At 38.9% G+C, this 22,332-nt stretch overlaps 1 protein-coding gene across 3 annotated transcripts in view; it reads left to right on the plus strand.

Moving 5' to 3' along the window:
- LOC126266861 (CREB-regulated transcription coactivator 1-like) overlaps nucleotides 1–22,332 on the plus strand; it is a 674,669-nt gene that overhangs the window by 149,791 nt on the left and 502,546 nt on the right. For 2 of the 3 annotated variants that reach the window (XR_007548939.1, XM_049971482.1), the window contains exons 5-6: nucleotides 1,225–1,437; nucleotides 20,632–20,685. Coding sequence is in view for 2 of the 3 variants with exons in the window: in XM_049971482.1 (XP_049827439.1) it covers nucleotides 1,225–1,437; nucleotides 20,632–20,685 (267 nt within the window). In the remaining variant the exon portion in view is untranslated. The remainder of the gene's footprint in view (nucleotides 1–1,224; nucleotides 1,438–20,631; nucleotides 20,686–22,332) is intronic. The other variant, XM_049971483.1, reaches the window with a different exon arrangement.

The raw sequence follows: 22,332 nt of genomic DNA on the forward strand, positions 1-22,332 counted from the left end.
ATAAATGTATTTTTCATCTTCGAAGAGGTATATTTTCGTGTGGGAAAGTGTTTTTAACCGGGGAATCTGGGAAAAATCTGGATAACATACATGCATTACTTAATATTTTTCATGTAAAATTATGTCTTCTTGCACAAGATTTCAAAACACGTTGGGAAGTTGTGTCCACCTTCCCACTCCTCTCCCCTAGCCTTCAACATCTGGTCGTGACCACAGTCTAAAGAAGTGGGATAGGTTGAAGGGTGAAGCCACGTTAGAATAACTTTAGAGGCTCCTCAGTCATTAGGAATTTATTAAGTTTTGTACTGCTGAGAACAACCAAGCCCATTGTAGATGATGTATAAATGTGACTGCTGGTGATGTGATTATTAAAACATTAATCTTTGTAGTTTTGTAAAAAGAATGTAAAGTAGATAGGGCACCACCAATGAATAGGGTTTATGGATCCAGTAATTTCGTAAGTTAGTACCGTTATGAGTTCAGGAACCGCAGACACTTTAATCTCATACATAACCAAATAAATGTTAAAAAAAAAAGAGAGAGAGAGAGAGAGAGAGAGAGAGAGAGAGAGAGAGAGAGAGAGAGAGAGAGAGGGACAATTGCAGTGACATTGAAGTTTCGTGTCGGTATCAGTATAAAATTTTCCAAGCCACAATATGTCGGAGATAAAATGCTGGCTTTCAATGATTGTCACAATCTTCAACAGTCAGCTACTGAGAAAAAAGATAGTGAATATCATTAAAAGGTCGAGCTTTGCTTTAACGTGTGCATCATATGACATGAAAACTGACAGAATTTTGTTCTGCAGTTGTGTAATGAAGTATAGAATAAGTTTAAAATAATGTAAGATGATGCTACACACACACACACACACACACACACACACACACACACACACACACACACACACACACACAGAGAGAGAGAGAGAGAGAGAGAGAGAGAGAGAGAGAGAGAGAGAGAGCTACTGAACAAACTTTCCACAAATCTGAAAAGGAAAATGGACCACTTGTCAGAGGGCTCCACATATTTATTCTTAACACAAGCATTCTAGTAAAAGATAATAGTTTGCTTCCATTACATGCAAATTTGTTAACTGTTGAAAACTGTCATTGTTTCATGATGTATACTACAATGATGATCTATTTGTACAAAATAAGTTGCCCATGAACAGTTATGATGTGGGGAGAACATACAGTAATCACTTGTGACACACTTTTACAGAGTCCACAGGGTGCCAGCCCTTCAACTCTTTCCCCAACAAGTCTCGCATCGAGGCCCACGGGTCGGTTTTCATTCACTGGTTCGCCTCAAGACTCCCAAGGTCCTAGTCCGGGCCATTCACCCAGTGCAAGACGAAGGCATTATCACCAGCCTCACCTGCAGAACCTTGTCATGGGTGGTCCACAGAGTCCTGGTTCACTAGCGCAGGCTACGGTAAGTGATTAAACTTTATGTATTGAACAATGTATTCAAAGGTTTGGAATGCTATTTCAAATGGTTGTAGTGATTTGTATATATGAAATGAGGGTGTTGACATGTAGAACATTTCCACTTATGATACAGTTGACAGTGTACACATCAGTTACCGCATCAGTGGAGTTTTAGGAAGTGTTTCGAAAACAGTTCATAACTACAAGTCAATGGTTCTAAGCAATACTGGAGACAGAAAGACAAGGGAATGATGGGAAGTGGAGTGATTCATTTGGTCTAAAATTGAGGGTGGTGGTGGTGGTGGTGGTGGTGGTGGTGGTAAAAATATAAGGGGAAATGAATGTTTATGAAGTATCTGAGAGAAATTAATTATCATTGTGGAGTTGTCATTTGCTACTTTTCCAATTTGTACCATGATAAAGTGTGCGTGTTTCTTAAATTTAGGGCTAATGTCGGATGTGAAAAGACTCCATTAATATGACTGATGATTATCCTGGCACCCACTTGAGTGTGTGAATAGCCAGGTGCCAGTGTACCGAGAGTTGGTATGTGAGTAAGTTGGGCACAGAAATCCCAGAGGTGTGTGCGAGGCTTGGTCAAATTGAATGTTAGTGCTACAGAAGTGCTGTTGTTGTTATGGTCTTCAGTCCTGATACTGGTTTGATGCAGCTCTCCATGCTACTCTATCCTGTGCAAGCACCTTCATCTCCCAGTACCTACTGCAGTCTACATCCTTCTGAATCTGCTTAGTGTATTCATCTCTTGGTCTCTCTCTACAATTTTAACCCTCCAGGCTGCCCTCCAATACTAAACTGGTGATTCCTTGATGCCTCAGAACATGTCCTACCAACCGATTCCTTATTCTTGTCAAGTTGTGCCACAAACTTCTCTCCAATCCTATTAAATACTTCCTCATTCATTATGTGATCTACCTATCTAATCTTCAGCATTCTTCTGTGGCACCACATTTCAAAAGCTTCTATTCTCTTCTTGTCCAAACTATTTATCGTCCATGTTTCACTTCCATACACGGCTACACTCCATACAAATACTTTCAGAAATGACTTCCTGACACTTAAATCTATACTCGCTGTTGACAAATTTCTGTTTTTCAGAAACGCTTTCATTGCCATTGCCAGTCTACATTTTATATCCTCTCTACTTTGACCATCATCAGTTATTTTGACCCCCAAATAGCAAAACTCCTTTACCACTTTAAGTGTCTCATTTCCTAATCTAATTCCCTCAGCATCACCCGACTTAATTCGACTACATTCCATTATCCTTGTTTTGCTTTTGTTGACTTTCATCTTGTATCTTCCTTTCAGGACACTATCCATTCCGTTCAACTGCTCTTCCAAGTCCTTTGCTGTCTCTGACAGAATTACAATGTCATCGACGAACCTCAAAGTTTTTATTTCTTCTCCACGGATTTTAATGCCTATTCTGAACTTTTCTTTTGTTTCCTTTATTGCTCGCTCAATATACAGATTGAATAACATCTGGGATAGGCTACAACCCTGTCTCACTCCCTTCCCAACCAGTGCTTCCCTTTCATGCCCTTCGACTCTAATAACTGCCATCTGGTTTCTGTACAATTTTTACCCCTGCCACCTTCAGAATTTGAAAGAGAGTATTCCAGTCAACATTGTCAAAAGCTTTCTCTAAGTCTACAAATGCTAGAAACGTAGGTTTGCCTTTTCTTAATCTTTCTTCTAATATAAGTCGTAAGGTCAGTATTGCCTCACATGTTCCAACATTTCTACGGAATCCAAACTGATCCTCCCCGAGGTCCGCATCTACCAGTTTTTCCATTCGTCTGTAAAGAATTTGCGTTAGTATTTTGCAGCTGTGACTTATTAAACTTACAGTTCAGTAATTTTCACATCTGTCAGCACCTGCTTTCTTTGGGATTGGAATTATTATATTCTTCTTGAAGTCTGAGGGTATTTCGCCTGTCTCATACATCTTGCTCACCAGCTGGTAGAGTTTTGTCATGACTGGCTCTCCCAAGGCCGTCAGTAGTTCTAATGGAATGTTGTCTACTCCGGGGGCCTTGTTTCGACTCAGGTCTTTCAGTGCTCTGTCAAACTCTTCACGCAGTATCGTATCTCCCATTTCGTCTTCATCTACATCCTCTTCCATTTCCATAATATTGTCCTCAAGTACATCGCCCTTGTATAAACCTTCTATATACTCCTTCCACCTTTCTGCCTTCCCTTCTTTGCTTAGAACTGGGTTTCCATCTGAGCTCTTGATATTCATACACGTGGTTCTCTTCTCTCCAAAGGTCTCTTTAATTTTCCTGTAGGCAGTATCTATCTTACCCCTAGTGAGATAAGCCTCTACATCCTTACATTTGTCCTCTAGCCATCCCTGTTTCACCATTTTGCACTTCCTGTCGATCTCATTTTTGATACGTTTGTATTCCTTTTTGCTTGTTTCATTTACTGCATTTTTGTATTTTCTCCTTTCATCAATTAAATTCAGTATCTCATCTGTTACCCAAGGATTTCTAGCAGCCCTCGTCTTTTTACCTGCTTGATCATCTGTTGCCTTCACTACTTCATCCCTCAGAGCTACCCATTCTTCTTCTACTGTATTTCTTTCCCCTATTCCTGTCAATTGTTCCCTTATGCTCTCCCTGAAACTCTGTACAACCTCTGGCTTAGTCAGTTTATCTAGGTCCCATCTCCTTAAATTCCCACCATTTCGCAGTTTCTTCAGTTTTAATCTACAGGTCATAACCAATAGATTGTGGTCAGAGTCCACATCTGCCCCTGGAAATGTCTCACAATTTAAAACCTGGTTCCTAAATCTCTGTCTTACCATTATATAATCTATCTGATACCTTTTAGTATCTCCAGGGTTCTTCCATGTATACAACCTTCTTTCATGATTCTTAAACCAAGTGTTAGCTATGATTAAGTTGTGCTCTGTGCAAAATTCTACAATCTTCTTTTATGATTCTTGAACCAATTGTTAGCTATGATTAGGTTGTGCTCTGTGCAAAATTCTACCAGGCGGCTTCCTCTTTCATTTCTTACCCCCCAATCCATATTCACCTACTACGTTTCCTTCTCTCCCGTTTCCTTCTGATGAATTCCAGTCACCCATGACTATTAAATTTTCGTCTCCCTTCACTATCTGAATAATTTGTCCAGTGATGATGGGATGTAATCAGGATGCTGGCTCAGAGAAATTTATGACTTTACTGAGGTATCTGTAAATATGTTTCACATTTAAAGAAGATGCATGTTCATCAATAAATATGATTATTGGTTGACTGCATTTGATTTATTTAAAAGCATGACACATTTTTAAAACTGTGTTAGTTGTCACTGTAATTCGAGACTTCAAGCAACTTTCCAAACTCATGAGTAATGAACAAGAAGTTAAATAAATTTCATGACACTGAAAGACTAACTCTTCAAAAAGTATCCAGCAGCCGAGAGAAGATGTACTTCGATGACAGGTACATGAAAAAGCAAAATTCTAAATTCCGGCTTGCTATGTATACAAGTGCTGACACATCTGATTCTTCCGTGTACCAACACGTGTAAGACAGGGTTGTGTCCTCTATCTCCAACTGCATCCTTTATCTCCAACTGCATCCAACTCTATCCCGAACATATCATTAAGGAAGATCTTGATGGTTGGACTAATGGTGTTGGACTAATACATCTGCTATTCAGCAACTCGGTATTTACAGGCATCCTTCTTCTTGCGTCAGACAAAAAATTCTCCAGTTCTTGGCCATATTGTTAAAAGAGGTGGGGAAAATTAAGAGAAAAAAATTATGAAAGGAAAGACAGAGAACAGAAAACCGAGGGGCAGAGCTGTGAGCAGGTTTATAGAACAGATAAAGATCTCCAGTTTACCTCTTCAGCATGCTGTAAAGAAGCTGGTAATCATTCAGGATAAAGACACTTGGTTCATAAGGTTGCAGCACTCACAATGCGCGTGATAACTTGTAGTGGTCATGGTGAAGAAGAAGAAAATAGAAATCACCTGTGATACAAATGCAGCTTAAGACTGGAATATAACATTGTTTTCAGAGAATTGTCGCCATTCTATGACTGTCTGTCTCTTTAGTGACAGTTTAATAATCTGATCTTATTAACTAGCATTAAGCGTAGAATCTGTTTTGCTTAATAGCTTAACACTGCTGTGGATAGCCTTAGAAATGCATCACTTTTAAAGAAAGGTGCCACAGTGGTAATGAATATGAGTAACAATAAATATAGTCTTCTGTATTCCATTGGATACAAACACAAATTGCTCATTATGCAACAGTAGTGAAGTCCCACTACATGCTGCTTGGAGTAACTTCAGACTGATCTGAGAGATAGTGATACTTTTCTTCACATTGAAAGTTGCAAGCCAATAAATTCCAGAGTGGATGCCAAGTCTGCTGTAAGCAGTATACAAATAGTCCCAGTTTTATAAAATGAAATTGCAAGTTCAAAGTGGAATAATCAACACACTACCATTCCGGCAAATAAAGAAATGCTTCATGTAAGTATACAAAGGGCTTGTCCATGTGAGGCATACCTTTTGGTAGCCATGTGGCTCAGTGACTTTGCCCTGCCCCTTATTGTGGTGACTAACAGAGTCCACCTCCTTCTCTACTGCAACTCCATCATCTCTGCTTTGCAGAGGTACAATATATCCCAGGTTGAGAGACAAAATAAATGAGACACGAGGTACCAGTTAATTGACAGGTAGGAGTTGTCATTACTGGCTTATCTGTTGAAATTAAAATAAAACTGCCAAATGTCCTTCCTTCACTGCCTAGAATAAGCTGGTGCCATTCATGCAATATCATTAATGTATTGTCCGGCCCCGGTAGCTGAGTGGTCAGCGTGACGGAATGTCAGTCCTAAGGTCCCAGGTTCGATTCCCGGCTGGGTCGGAGATTTTCTCCGCTCAGGGACTGGGTGTTGTGTTGTCCTAATCATCATCATTTCATCCCCATCGACGCGCAGGTCGCCGAAGTGACATCAAATCGAAAGACCTGCACCAGGCGAACGGTCTACCTGACAGGAGTCCTTAGCCACATGACATTTCATTTTTTTTCATTAATGTATTGTAATGCTTGAGGCACAAATAAATTTCTCTCCTTCATTCAAGGGTTTTACTTGTATGAGGGGTGACATTGCAAAACCTGCCTACGTACCCTGTTATTGTCTATACTCATATCTATGCACATATAATCAGCAGCCTTTAGCAATGTGAGCTGCAATATGCCCAGTAACTTTGTAACACATTTTCTATTGGCATAGCCACTGTAGAATTACTACTTAGAATGAATTCCTATGCAAAAACACTCTACCAGTAATGCAGTATCCTCTTTCAGAACAGACTGCAGAATATAGCAGTATTTACCTTGGTTCTTATTTTATCATTCTCATCACCTGAAGTCCCTCTTCCAATACCTTTACATTGGAATCTTGATTTGGTTTGATTTCATTTACATGGGAGACAAAACAAGAGTGAAAATGAGTTTATTGCATGGTTTCTCTCAGTGTCATTCTAGTAAAACCAGACAGTGGCCTTAAAGAATAGTGGGAGACCCTTTACAAAGGCTTTATTGGACACAATTTCTTCAGGAGTTAATGAACCATATGTTCTGTATATTTTGGCCTCCGATGCTTCACATTTGAAGATTAAATGTGGTCCAGTTCCATTCCCCTCACCACATAGTCTACACCTAGAGGCTTCTTTCTGTATGTCCATTGTGTGGGGGTGTTTCCTGAAGTTCCCACGGCCAGTCCTTAGTACTACCATGACTGATGACTGTTCAAGCCCAGGGTTGCAGAACTTCACTTGAAACACTGTTTTGGCATCATTAGCTTTCCTTGTTTCTGTTTTTGAATCTTAGTCCAACATTCTGTTTGCTGCTCATGATGCTGCTATGTAGCTTTGATTTCACCATTGCCATTGTGAAGATTAGGATGGATTTCAGTCCAACAAATGGAGTTGTTGCACTATGGTCAGCCTATCAGCTTGTTCATTGCCACTAATTCCTGAATGACCGGGGACCCACTGCAGTTTTGCCGTGTTTCCTTCCACAATTCTTCCAAGAGGTGATCTTGTTGCAGGGGCTGATAGAGATGTCAAAATGGTTTGGCTCTTTGAATGAATGTAGATGCCAGCCTCCTTGTAGCACCCATGTAAGTTTTCCTCCGGGGACACTGATAGCAAATGTCTCTGCCTGGACTACTGTGACCAGTTTCCTTATAGAGACTGTACTCTCTAATGTAGTATCTCTAGTATCCCAGCCACAGCACCTTCCTCAGTTTTTGATCTTTCAGTAAACCAGACTGTCTCCCGAACGGTATTGTGGTTCATGCTTCCACTATTCCCCTATTCCAGTTGTTACATTGAAAGGTTCGTTGAATCAACTGGAAGCCAGCATTTTCTCAGCCATTAATGTGCTTACCACATTCATTGTATTAGTGTGGTAAAGGTTTCCAGTTTCATGCCCCTGCCACTGCCTCCTTTGTAAAGCAGAGATGTAATGGGAGGCGTGTCCAACATGTTCTCCTTCCCAGCAGTACATGTGCTGCTAATTTGGTCAGTTATGGCTAGGGAGGCCAATCTCTTCACTTTCCGAAGCATCTTACTGCTATCTTCTATATCACTTTATTCCACTATTCTGTATCCCCACAAATTATCATAGTGCTTAGAGTTAAGTTTTTACTGCAGGCCCTTTTAATGGGCATGAGAGGACCTTTTGCCATGGAACATATATTATTATGTGAGGAGTTTGCTTTCAGGGTTACCCACAAATACTACTCACAATGGTCTCAATCCACCTGTGTATGGTGATCTCAATGTCATGGTCTTTTACAGCTACAGAAGATGCAGAGAGCAATTTCCTGGAAGTGTACAACTTTTACCATTTTCCCGACAAGTTGATGAAGTTCTATTTCACTCGATTCATGTAACAAATATACATGTTGGTTTTCATGTAGAGGAACATCAGTTACTTTCCCTAATATGCACATACCCAGTTTTTCTGACGTCTTTGTAAGAATGGAGGACAGACTGATAGGTCTCAGGTCCTTAGCCTTGGCATGACCACTTCTCCCTGGCTTCTGAATGAAAATACCTTTCTCTGGCTGCCAAGTGTTAGGAATGACTCCTGCTGCAAGACTGACTCTGAACAGTCTGCATATGAGACTAATCCCTCTCCTGTTTGTTGGAATAGAGCTGGAAAGATTCCAGCTAGACCTGGTGATTTGAATGGTTGAAATGTTCCCACCACCCACTGGATTTTTTTGAAGTCCACACAGTCTCTGCCAGATTCCCAGTTCGACTGCTGGTTGCCTGTAAACCAATACCTCACAGAAACTGGATTTTGGTGTGTGTTATGTGCCAGAGTGCATTGAGGGAATGAGTCGCGAGGAACACATTCAGTGCGTCTTGTGCACTGTCCTTATCTTCCAACCCTTTCTCTTCCTTAGAGTGCCTCCTGGATTTATTGGTATTCTTTGGAGGATTTTTTGAAGTCGGGCCGTGATATCTGTCCCTTCCAGCTCCTCAAAGATTGTTTTGGCTAGGGCCTCCTGATGTTTTGTACATTGGCCTTTCCTTCTTGTGAAGTTGGACGGTCTTCTTACTTGCTTCCTTTGCAATTGCAGATTATTGGTTGACCAAGGTATAGTCCTGTTTGTGAACGTCTTGGTGATCGGACGGTACTCTAAGTATGAGGTTATAATGGCAGTTTTAATTTCAGATAAGTGTGAGGTAAGGTCTTTCCTTTATGAGTCCCAGTCTGTCTTTATAGAATTCCTGTAGCACATGATGTGTTTAACATCCATTTCAAACTCAAATTTAATATACATGTGCTCAGATAATGATTGTTCAATTACCGCATGCCATTATTAGATACATTAAGATGGACTCAATAGATATGTCAGTTATTTCTTTGCCTCTTCTGCTCCTGATGATAGGTTCCTACTCTTATTACAGATATCTGAATTATTCTTCAATAGGTATCCCAGTAGGTACTCCTGTGCTGTTTGTGTTGCTGCTTCCCCACACTAAGTTGTAGGCATTTGCATCACAAATAATGAACAGTTTTTCATTTAGTTGCATTCATTGTTCTACAGTCTCCTCACTTCCTCAGTGGGAGTACATTGTCCTTGTAGGGAAGGTAAGCTGAGGCCAATAAAAATTCCCTCGTGCTTCCTTCCTCATGCTGTTACATTTACTAAGTCCTTGCAAGAGAAGTTCATCATTGATATGAATGAAATTCTATTATTGACATAAATGTGTGTGTGTGTGTGTGTGTGTGTGTTTGTGTGTGTGTGTTTTAGCATAAATCAGCTTATCTCCATTTCCTTAGAGGCCTGCCTCAGCGTTGTCTGGATCCAGTTATCCTAAGAAGTGGCTGTAACACACTCCTCCCTTATTTTTTTGCTCCCTGTCATGGAAGTGGAATAAGTCTGTTTACCTCCTTCATTCTGAGACAATTTTTTTTCCAGATGTCTTAGGTTAAAGACATTTTAATTCCCTGCATTTATGTGTAGGAAGTCATTCTTTGCCATTCATTTCTTTTTGTTCTGTGAGAAGTTTCGTCCTCTGAGCCACAGACAAAGATTTGATTCTCAATGACATTTTCCACTTCTTGGTCAGGTCTGTCAGCTGATCCAGTTGCAGAAAGGGCTTCCGCCAGTTCCAACCACAATGCTTAGGTATTTCAGATGTCAACACGTCCATCAGTTTTTTAATTGTTTTCTGTGTTCTCTCTTTTTGTCCCATAAGAATGGGGCTATATCAGGTAGACACCAGTGGTTTCCCTCTCTGACGTAAGGCTAATAACTGAGGGCAGTTGTCCAGTACATCTGTTCATGACATCATCTCATGTGCCTCACACGCTTTAGTGCGGATAACATCACATCTTGGGTTGAGGACGTAGATGGTTGGGGAATGTCTATGGAAATGGGTGTGGGAAGAGATGGGGCATTGTGGGAAATGCTTGGTCAGGTTCATCTGTTGTGAATTGTCTGGTTTGGGAGACCTGCCAGAAGCTGTGCTATTGCTGGTATAGCCCTCAGCTTTGCGCAAGCACACAGGCCTCTCCCCCCACATATCCAGTTCTATGATAAGATGGTGTCTCCTGGAGAGGTCCGAAGTCTTACTAAAGGCTGCATTGTCTTTTTCCTCAATAACAAAGCAAACAAGATAAGACACACCTGAGCTGGCTCTCACCATCCATCCAGTCTTACTTCTCACTAGTCTCTTCCCATTTTATCCATTGTTCTCTTGCTTAGCTTTACACTCACTGCAACGTTTTGTATCTTTTTGTATATGAATGATTTTGAACTCTCCTCAGGCATTCAGCTAGGCACATAAGATGTGATACACACATGCTGGATGAAACACATTCGGCTGTCAAGAGAGCAATGACTGCTGTAGCAGGATATCATCAAGTGATCTTTCACAGAACCCAAAAAACTTCTGGTCCAGTCCCTCATGAACGGGACAGGGACTGAAACTGAGGGTAGCAAAGCAAAAGCTGAAATGCTTAACTCTATTTTCAATGTTTCTTTACAAAGGAAAACCCAGAAGAATTGCCTAAATTTAATCCTGGTACTACTGAGAAGATGAATGAAGTGAGAGTTAGTGCCAGTGGTGTTGAAAAACTGAAATCGTTAAAATTGAACAAAGCTCCAGGCTCCTTTACTAATTTTAAACTATTGTAAATTGCTTGAACATAAAACAGAGCCCATTTCTTGGAAAAAGGAACAGGTCACACCCGTGCACAAGAAGTGTAGTTGAAGTGACCCACAAAACTACTGTCCAATATCCTTGACATAGATTTGTTGTACAATCTTAGAACATATTCTGAGCTCAAACATAATGAGATATTTTGAACAGAATGACCTCCTGAATGCCAACCAACATAGATTCAAAAACATCGATCATGTGAAACCCAACTCGCACTTTTCTCACACAACATACTGAAAGCTTTGGATCAAGGCAAGCAGGTAGGTGCAGTTTTTCTTGATTTCTGAAAAGAATTTGACTCAGTGCCACACCTATGCTTATTCTCAAAAGTATGATATTATTAGGGGTATCAAGTGAAATTTGTGACTGGGTTGAGGACTTCTAGGTAGGGAGGGCACAGCATGTTATCTCAGATGGGGAGCCCTCCTCAGATGTGGAAGTAACTTCGGACGAACCCCAAGGGAAGTGTGCTGGGATCGTTGTTTGTGTTAGGTATTAACGACCTTGCAGATAATATTAATAGTAAAATCAGGTTTTTGCAGATGATGCAGTTATCTATAATGAAGTACTATCTGAAAGAAGCTGCATAAATATTCAGTCAGATCTTTATAAGATTTCAAAGTGATGGAGAGATTGGCAACTTGCTTCAAATGTTCAGAAACGTAAAATTGTGCACTTTACAAAATGAAAAAACCTGGTATTCTATGACTATAATATCAGTGAGTCACTGTTGGAATCAGCCAGCTCTTACAAATATCTGGGTGTAACACTTCTTGGAGATATGAAATGGAATGATCACATAGGCTCAGTTGTGGTTAAAGTAGGTGGAAGTCTTATTGGTACAATACTGGTGAAGTGCAGTCAGTCATCAAAGGAGATTGCTTACAAGTCACTTGTGGGACCCATCCTAGAACATTGTTCAAGTGTGTGGGAACATATGAAATAGGACTAACAGGGGATATTACCGTATTTACTCGAATCTAAGCCGCACTTTTTTTCCAGTTTTCGTAATCCAAAAAGCCACCTGCGGCTTAGAATCGAGTGCAAAGCAAGTGGAAGTTCTGAAAAATGTTGGTAGGTGCCGCCACAACTAACTTCTGCCGTCAAATATATGTAGTGCTACAAAGGCATGCTTTGTAGGCACAAAGATAAATACTGGTGCCAAAACCTCCGTGTCAGTAAATAAATTAAAAAAAAAAAAAAGGTGGAAGACGAGCTTTTTTTTCTCCACCCCGAGTTTCGACCACTGCATTTTCATACATTATCCAATGAAGTAAATACAAATTCTGTATTGTTCATCTTCGAGTGTAGCAGAATTTCGATGTACTATGAAAATCCAACATGCCAGACTGTTTGGGATGTTTGTCAATATGGCCAACTCTACTTTCTGAATTTTTTCCTACCTGTGAGAAGAGATGGTTGCCAATAGGAACCTGATGAAATGTGAATCGCATGCAGTATTCTCTTCACCATAAGAATAATACTAATATCAACATTTTGCCATGTATTCTTTCGTGTTTGCTGCTATCTTCTTTAAATCCTGTCTGCATAATAAACTACGAAACTAGAGTGAGACAACAGCAAACGCGGAAGAATATACGTATCATGTCCTGTTTATATTTGTATTATTCTTATGCCTAATAGTGATACAGTCGGAAATGAAGCACGGCAACTGACTAGATTTTTAATTCTAAGATGACTCTAATTTCTGTGCAGAATTTGATGCACTAAAGAAGCGGACGCAAAGATTTTCAAACGGAGAAACATTTTCCGCCTAACTCTCATTCAGAACATGTTCTATCATACGCAGTCTATTATTTGGTTCTTGTTGATCATTATCAAAGAAAGCAGCAGTGTAAGTAACAACAAATAGCAGTCCCTTGCCATTGTTTCGCTAATGAGACAATTACACTCTCTTTTTTTTTTTTGAAGCCAGCCATGCCGCGAGCGGCGACGGGCCATAAACACGAACTATCAGAATGCGACAAACAATGCGTGACATAGTACAGTAACGCATTTTCAGCTTAGAGTGACTTAAACACCTATAACAAAGAAAACAGCACTTATCAGATCAAAGCAAAATAAGCTATCGATTCAAACCAGACGAAGCACGTGAAAAAGGAAGGGTTCCCGTATAAATACGCTCCGCCTGACGCATAGCAATGGCTACCTGGTAAAGCTTAAGTGCTAAGCTTATGACTCGAACCAAACTACTGTAGCTGTATCGTCATTCATTCGACCTAAATTGTGTCTCATATTACAATGGACCAACTTTGTTTCGATTTGGAGGTGCGGCCCAAAACTTTACTCTCCCCTTGAATTTCGAGTCTCAAATGTCCGGTGCGGCTTAGATTCGGGAAATTTTTTTCCCTTTATTTCGAGTCTCATTTTTCAGGTGCGGCTTAGATTCGAGTGTGGCTTAGATTCGAGTAAATACGGTAAACATATACTGAGAAGGACATTATGAATAGTCACAGATTTGTTTGATCCATGGGAGAGTTTCATCAGAGGCAATGAAGGAACTGAATTGGAAGACTCTTGGAGTTAGATGTAAAATATCCAAAGCTAGTCTATGAATGAATTTTCAGGAACCGTCTTTAAATGATGTATCTGGGAATGTACTACAGTCACCTACATATCGCTCACATAGGAATTGTGAGGATAAGATTAGAATAATTACTGCACACACAGAGCCATTCAAACAGTCATTCTTCCCACACTCCATATGTGAATGGAACAGGAAGAAACCCTAATAACTGGTGCAATGGGATTTACCCTCTGCCATGCACCTCATGGTGGTTTGCACGGAAGAGATGTAGATATTTCAGCGAGCTGACTTGTTGCTTGCTGTGCTCAGGCAATCTGGGTGATGTTGACTTCTGCTGGACATCGTCTCTGTCAGACATTGCTCAGCAGAAGAACGTGTAACCATAATCATCTGAGGATAGCTAATAACCATCTAGACAAAGGCAGAGGTCTGAATGGATGAGAAGAGTTTAAAGTTTTCTCCCTACCCCTGCCCTCCATCCCTCCTCCATCCTGCATCCTGGACTACACCCCCCCCCCCCCTCCCCCCGTACAGTGTTCCCAATGTTAATTTCATTGTGTATGTACTGTACCCTTTCTTTCCAACACAACATTTGTTTTTAATGTGTGTGTGTGTGTGTGTGTGTGTGTGTGTGTGTGTGTGTGTGTGTGTGTGTTAGTAAAATTAATATTTTTTTAAATTTGTCTGTGTAATACGTGCTTGAATGGAGTTGCAGAATGAGCTAATTTCATGTCTGACAGTTGCAACAAATATCAGTAGAAAAACAAGTAGATGATGCGGAGAACTTTGTAACACTGACAAAAGCAGTCCATATCCATTTGATTTTGCATTTGAGAGCTGAAACATGTGTAGTAGATAAAATTGCAAATCATATTACTGCTTTACATAAAGCAGAGAAAAATATATGGACCTTGTGGAAGGAATAGATTTTTTTTTTTCATGTAATGCTAAAGATCCAAATTCCATTTTTCATTGAACATCTGGAACTAAAAAAAAGAAAAAAAATTAAAAAAATAGGAATTTTTTGTGAATCATTGTTAAAAATAATACTAGTAATGAAGGCCAATTGATTAGAGCAAAAGTACAGCATTTACAAATTAGCAATATTTTACACCAGCACCTGGTCATGACACTCTGCCATTCTATTTTGTGTATTCCTTGGATAGTTGTCTGTAACTGACGGTCCATGCAGCTGCCTCTACATGACTAACCAGTTATTATAAAACTATATTTTTGACAACGTGCTCTTTATTTATGTGTGTATTTCTTGTTCTTGACAAAAATGAGTGAGTACTGCTTGTGTTTTTAATACAGTTTTGGAACATCTGTTTTCCCTGAAGTTTTCTTGTATACATGGTCTGTTTACAACAGATCGTGGGATGATGATCTTCGACTGAAATCAGATGTCGATAAAGAATAAATTGAACATTAGCTAAGGTGCTACATGATGTCATTTATACATTTGTCTAGATATTTAATTTTCTTTTGTTCTCTGTTTCCATAGGATTATATTACTACATTAAGGTCTGTATTATATATGTTAATATAGTGAAATTTAGATCTTAAAACTTGCACCAGAGCCCATTTTAGTCTTATTATTAAAGAGGTAAGGACATTTTAAATTCAAGTGTATCTTGCGAGAAACAATTGATCCTTTAAGTTTTTGTATATACTTTCCTATTTATGATGTTTTGTTAAACATTCGCATCGTGTAAGAACCAATTGACAGAACGTTTCTGATTTCTTTCTACTGTATGGTTCCAGAATTTTTATTGTCATTATTTCTATCTTGCTTAACACTTCTGTTCTAGGAAAGAAGAATGATTAATGTTTAATATTCTATCCACCTTTTATTTGTCTGTGTTGAGAACATAAATCTGTGGCACCCTTTCCAAAGGAACCATATGAGCATTAATGTTAAGCAATTAGAGAAAATTGAAGTATGTATTGGTGGCAGGTATTTGACCCTTGCTCCTCTGTAACCAAAAGTCCGTTGTAATCACTAAGCCACCTCACTTGGTTCTATTGTAACATCTGCCATTGTGGTTGGATACTGCTTACTTAGGATTTCTATTGTATCTTCTGTTAATCCTTCTTCATATTAATCCCAAACTTAATATCAGTACTCAAGAATAAATCAAATGAGGTTCCTGTAAGCTACCACAAGGAGTGAATTATATTTTCTTACAAAATTCTTTCAGTGAATGTACCTGACCTCCTTGTTTCCTTCAGTTAGTCTTGTGTGTTGGTTCCATTTGAAAACACAACAGATGTGTTTTTATATGTATTTAGTGGTTGTGGCTGTTGTCTTGGATTGGTTGCCTATAATGCAATCAAACAATGAAGGATCATTCCGTCTATGTGCATTACATTTCATTTGTTTGCACTGAGAATCAGTTGCCAGTCTCCGCATCAAGTGTGTGTTAGATTTGTTGTAATTTTGTGACATGCGACTGCCCCAAAATCGAGGATAATGATCCACAGAAAACCTCACGGAGCTCTCAACATTATCCACTTGGCCACCTATGGCAAACAGTAATGGCCTTATACAAGTTTCTTGGGGTATCCCTGAATATACTTTTACATCTGCCAGTTTTTCCCTTTTATGAATGGTGTGCCAGGTCATGTTGCTATACAATCCAAATTCAAAGCCATTTGATATTCTATAACGTTGTATTTCATTCACTGGATGACAATGCGGAACTTAATTGAACTCTTTCCTCAAACATAGGAACACTGAGTCAACTGCTTCAAAGTTCGAACAGTGCTAGCAGAGTTTTATGATATCACTATTTGCTGAATCCACGTTGATTACTTTAAAGGAGATCTTCAGCCACCAAGCAATAGTGTGCAAGCATACAATTACAATCACAGATCCATTTGCCTTTCCTTTTTTAAGCAGTTTTGTATTTCATGGTCAGTTATCTCAATATTTTCCAGCATTTATCTCATTATTATGTAAGTTTGGTGACAATAGCTTGCCTCCATGAGGACTAGCATATGCTGAGGTCAGTGAGTGAGGCCCATAAGACAGTGGTTAATCTTTCTAGCAAAGAATTGGATAACATCTCTCTGTTGGCAAAAGCCTTTAATTTTTTTCCAACCCTGTCACAAGTGCCAATATTAAATATATTTGGCGAAAGAGAGCAGTACACTGGACATGTCTCACAATATTCAGCAAAGGACCTTAATTTGGCTTCTGTATTTACTCGAATCTAAACCGCACTTTTTTTCTGGTTTTTGTAATCCAAAAAACCGCCTGCGGCTTAGAATCGAGTGCAAAGTAAGCGGAAATTCTGAAAAATGTTGGTAGGTGCCGCCACAAGTAACTTCAGCCGTTGAATATATGTAGTGCTACACAGGCATGCTTTGCAGGCACAAAGATAAATACTGGCACCCTTGCGTCAGTAAATAAATTTAACGAAGGTGGAAGACGAGCTTTTTAGCTCCACCCCGAGTTTCAACCACAGCTTTTTCATACATTATGCAACGTAGTAAATACAAATTCAGTATTGTTCATATTTGAATGTAGCAGCATTTTAATGGTCCGACTGGCAAGACTGTTTGGGATGTTTGTCAATATGGCCAACTCTACGTTCTGAATTTTTTCCTACCTGTGAGAAGAGATGGTTGCTAATAGGAACTTTTATGAATTGTGAATCACATGCAGTATTCTCTTCACCATAAGAATAATACGAATATAAACATTTTGCCATGTATTCTTTCGTGTTTGCTGCTGTCTCATTTAAATCGTGTCAGCCTAATAAACTACGAAACTAGTGTGAGACAACAGCGAATGCGGAAGAATATACATATCATGTCATGTTTATATTCGTATTATTCTTATGCCTGATAGTGATACAGTCAGAAATGAAGCACAGCAATTGATTAGATTTTTAAATCGAAGATGACTCTCACTAATTCCTGTGCAGAATGTAATGTACAAAAGAAATTCAAACGGAGAAAAATTTGAGCTAAACTCTCATCCAGAACATCTTCTGTCATACGCAGTCTATTATTTAGTTCTTGTTGATCATTATCAAAGGAAGCAGTAGTGTAAGTAACAACAAATAGCAGTCTCTTGCCATTGTTTCGCTAATGAGGCAATTCCTCTCTTTTTTTCTTATTGTAAGCGGCAGTAGCGCGCACAAAAGCAAGCCATGCTGCGAGCGGCGACAGGTCGTAAACACACATTATCAGAATGCAACAAACAATGCATGACACAGTACACTAATGCATTTTCAGCTTAGAGTAATGTAAACACCTATAACAAAGAGAACGGAACTTATCAGATCAAAGAAAAATAAGCGATCGATTCAAACCACATGAAGCACGTGAAAAAGGAAGGGTACCCATATAAATACGGACCTAGCATCTGACGCATAGCAATGGCTACCTGGTAAAGCTTAACTGCTCAGCTTACAAATCGAACCAAACTACTGTGGCTGTATTGTCATTCATTCGACCTAAATTGTGTCTCATACTACAATGGACCAACTTTGTTTCGATTCGGAGGTGCAGCCTAAAACTTTTCTCTCCTCTTGAATTTAGAGTCTCAAATTTCAGGTGCGGTTAGATTTGGGAAATTTTTCTTTCCTTGTTTTCGAGTCTCATTTTTCAGGTGCAGCTTAGATTCGAGTGCAGCTTAGATTCGAGTGCAGCTTAGATTCGAGTAAATACAGTACTTGCAGGAGGATGTTCATTGACTAATTGCTGAATGTAACACAAAACCAAGCCATGGAAATTGAATATTCATCAGTAAGAAAAACAAGGATTGTACTTGTTACTAAATATTGAGGAGTTGATTGTCTGTTGTGCAAAAAGAGAAATGCTGTGTTGGTTATCACTGAAGACTAACATCAGAGCTTGTTACACACATTGGATAATGATGATGATGATGATGATGATGATGATAAGTGGAAGTTGTCATGATCAGACTTGATCTGTTGTCAGAAAAACTAAGTACTTCTTAAGGATTTCTGGAATGCCAAACAAAGCTGCTTGAGCTTTTGGCTGTAGTGATATTCTAAGATACAGAAGGAAACAGTCACATTTAGATCCATTCTTATGTCATCGGTTCACTTACTATGGACTTACGAAGCATCAGGCAGGATTAACAACATACAAGCACATGAGTACAACATTGTTAATTGTGGATATTTGAGAAGAGACTTGCATAATATAATTACTGAAACATGGTATTGCCTAGATCAACCATCTAAATGTATTAAACATTTAACCACATGGGCAGATTAGAACAGAAATCATCGTGCTAAGTTGTAAGAAAGGGAAACAACATTTTAAAAATATTCTTTATGAGACTCATTTATTTTACAAAATTGTCTACACACAGCTGATTTATTTTTTGGAGGAAATATTATTGCATACTTAAATAGGATACCAAAACTTCTGGATTGGAACTCTTTAAAGGCCCATTCTACCTACTACTAGTAGGTACAAAAAAAAATTGTAATCCTCTCCCTGTCCCGCAGAGCAACCGCTGATGAGTTTAATGTATTTCTGCAATCCAGTAGATATCCGTGAGGGCAGTTTTGTCTCGTGTTCTTCTGCAGTTGTTGGTTTCATAATATGCATTATTCAACAAACTAATTGATGCTATGGCAGTTACATTAACCTGTTTTGGAGGTTCTCCATGTCATTGTCAGCATCCTTAAATTAGAGCAGTTAAACAGTTTATATTTATCAGAATATTTTAAAGAATAATTTTCATTGAATTTAAGTCCGTTTGTTTCATAAAAACAAAACATTGTGTACTTATCTGTTACTTATAAAATGTGGCCATTGAAATTTGCTATAGGTAGTAAGTTTTTGTTTTATACTGTTTCACTGTGTGAATTTTGGAAATTATTCTTCAACTATTGGTGTAGTCTGAATGCGTTGATAACTACAACTGCATCCAAAGTTATCATGTTTCTGTTTCATTTGACTAAAGTTTATTCAGAGATGAGTAAAGGTAAACAAAGAGACTACTAAATGTGCATGCTGAAAAATTTCTGCAACTTGTAGGCATGTCAGCTAGGGCTGATACCATGTCCAGAAATATCAACATCGGCTCACTTACCACATTAACAATCGGATGATGTATGCTTTCTGCTAGGACTTCACTTCTCACATTACACATGTGCACAATGCAGTTTTTTCTCGGCGTGCTCCTCACCTCTTCAGCAATGGACAACACATTGTACAACCATAGCACTAATGGAGATTTTGATCAGACTGACAGTGGCAGATGTAAAGTATGTTCCAGCATTAAACTTAAGAACTGCAAGGTCGTTGTAGAAAAGTGAAGACAAGAAGATCAGGAAAGGTTATAGCAAGCAGGGTAAGTTAATTAAGAGAAATATGTGGACCACACACGAGATATCCAAGTGAGTGAGCCTTGCTGTCGTATTCTTGGTGTAATTATCTTACACAGTTTTCATTTATTTGCACGTTAAATTGCATTTGCTTGTAAAATATTTGTTCTGTAGAATGAAAGTACAAAATCTGCTTCAAGCTACGTTGTCAGTTCAAACATAACTTCCATTTTTTAATGATTGTCTCCTTACATGTCTGCAGTCTTATTAGCAGCTGTCAACTTAATGTTATTGATTGACCATCATTCTTTTACGTTATCTGTTAACTTTTATCTCTCCATGTAGTTTTGTGATATTTACTCTAACTCAGTTTTGTCAGTTCAGTAAACAAAAGTTTTGTTGTAGAAACTTCGTCTACTTCACAAATAGTGAAAATTTCTCATTCTTTTTGTTTTTTGTGTTCTCTTGTCTGTAGTGCACACTAATTTGCAAGACATTTTTGTAGAAATAAATATTGCATGCTTTTCACCACTTCTGTAGTAGTAGTTATTTTTGTTACACAAGTTTTTTTTGTTTTTAAATGTGTTTCAGAATCACCTTTCTGTGCCATCACATGTGAATTCAAGGTACCTTCACACATGTAAGGTTAGTAGAAACAGATGAAAGAACTTACTTTGAATTCTATTATGCAATTGGATTATTGTATATTCTTACTTGGAGTTGAAGTGAGTGAAAGTGTTTTCCAGTAGTTAAGGTTTTTCATTTTCATATCTGGCATTCTCTTGTGACTTGAGTAGGTAAGTTGAACAAGTATTCTAAGAACTTTTTGCTAGAAGAGTGTTGCAGTAAATGTAATCAACTCTTCAATATTCATAATCACTAATGAGCTTAACCAACCGAAACATAATTGACTGTGTATGTTAAGTAATTTGATTATCGTGAGGAAACTCTATTGCCGACTAAAAATATGTACTGACTGAACTTAGAAATCAATCCATTCTCTTTTAATTTGGAAGTTGTTTCATAATCCAGTCCAGTATGGCATGTATCACTTTCCAAGCTGCTGCATTATAATTAGCCAAGAGTGGCTAAGTTCAGTGTAAAGTTGACTTTTAAATGAAAATTTACCATCTCTCAATGGTAAAATGTTTTGCAAAAAAAGGAAACATGATAGCTTGTATTAGTAAGCATTTATTTGTTTTGGCTTATTAATGTGCAAATGTTATCCAACCACTGACCTGACCTGTAACTTTACCTCTATCTTCGTGCAGTGAAAAGCTTCATTAAAATAGATATACTCTCTGACAGTAGAAATCCATTTATGTATTGCAGATGTGTTAGTTTACTCTGTTTATAACTGTTAAATACGAGGTGAGGCACAAAAGAAATGAGACTCGTACTGCAAATTTAAGGACTTAAGAGATATGTATGACTAACAATGGTCACCACTTGAGTCTGCACGAATTTTCCTTTTATCCTTCGATTGCTGAAAACATTTCTGCACTAGTTTCCAAAGGGTCTGCACAGTATCCCTTCCATTTCACCTTCTGGCAGAGCCAAAGAACAAATCTGTGCTAAACTTATAGACATTGATGATTAAAGGTGTGTGAAACAGTTGATGCCATAGGTACACTATGTGATCAAAAGTATCTGAACACACCCAAAAACATAAATTTCTCATGTTGGGTGCATTGTGCTGCCACCTACTACCAGGTACTCCATATCAGCGACCTCAGTCGTCATTAGACATCGTGAGAGAGCAGACTGGGGCACTCCGCAGAACTCAAGGACTTTGAATGTGGTCAGGTGATAGGGTGTCACTTGTCATATGTCTGTACATCCCTAGGTCCACTGTTTCTGATGTTATAGTGAAGTAGAAACGTGAAGGGATATGTACAGCACAGAAGCGTACAGGCCAACCTCGTCTGTTGACTGACAGAGACCACTGACAGGTGAAGAGGATCATAATGTGTAATAGGCAGACATCTATCTAGACCATCATACAGGAATTCCAAACTGCATCAGGATCCACTGCAAGTACAATGACAGTTAGGCGGGAGATGAGAAAACTTGGATTTCATGGTCAAGCGGAAATGCCAAACCACACCTCGCTTGGTGTAAGGAGCGTAAACGTTGGATGACTGAACAGTGGAAAAACATTGTGTGGAGTGATGCATAACGGTACACAACGTGGCGATCCTATGACAGTGTGTGGGTATGGCGAATGCCCGGTAAACGCCATCTGCCAGCTTGTGTAGTGCCAACAGTAAAATTTGGAGGTGGTGGTGTTAT

The sequence above is a fragment of the Schistocerca gregaria genome, chromosome 4, assembly GCF_023897955.1.
Source record: "Schistocerca gregaria isolate iqSchGreg1 chromosome 4, iqSchGreg1.2, whole genome shotgun sequence".
Lineage (NCBI taxonomy): Eukaryota > Metazoa > Arthropoda > Insecta > Orthoptera > Acrididae > Schistocerca > Schistocerca gregaria.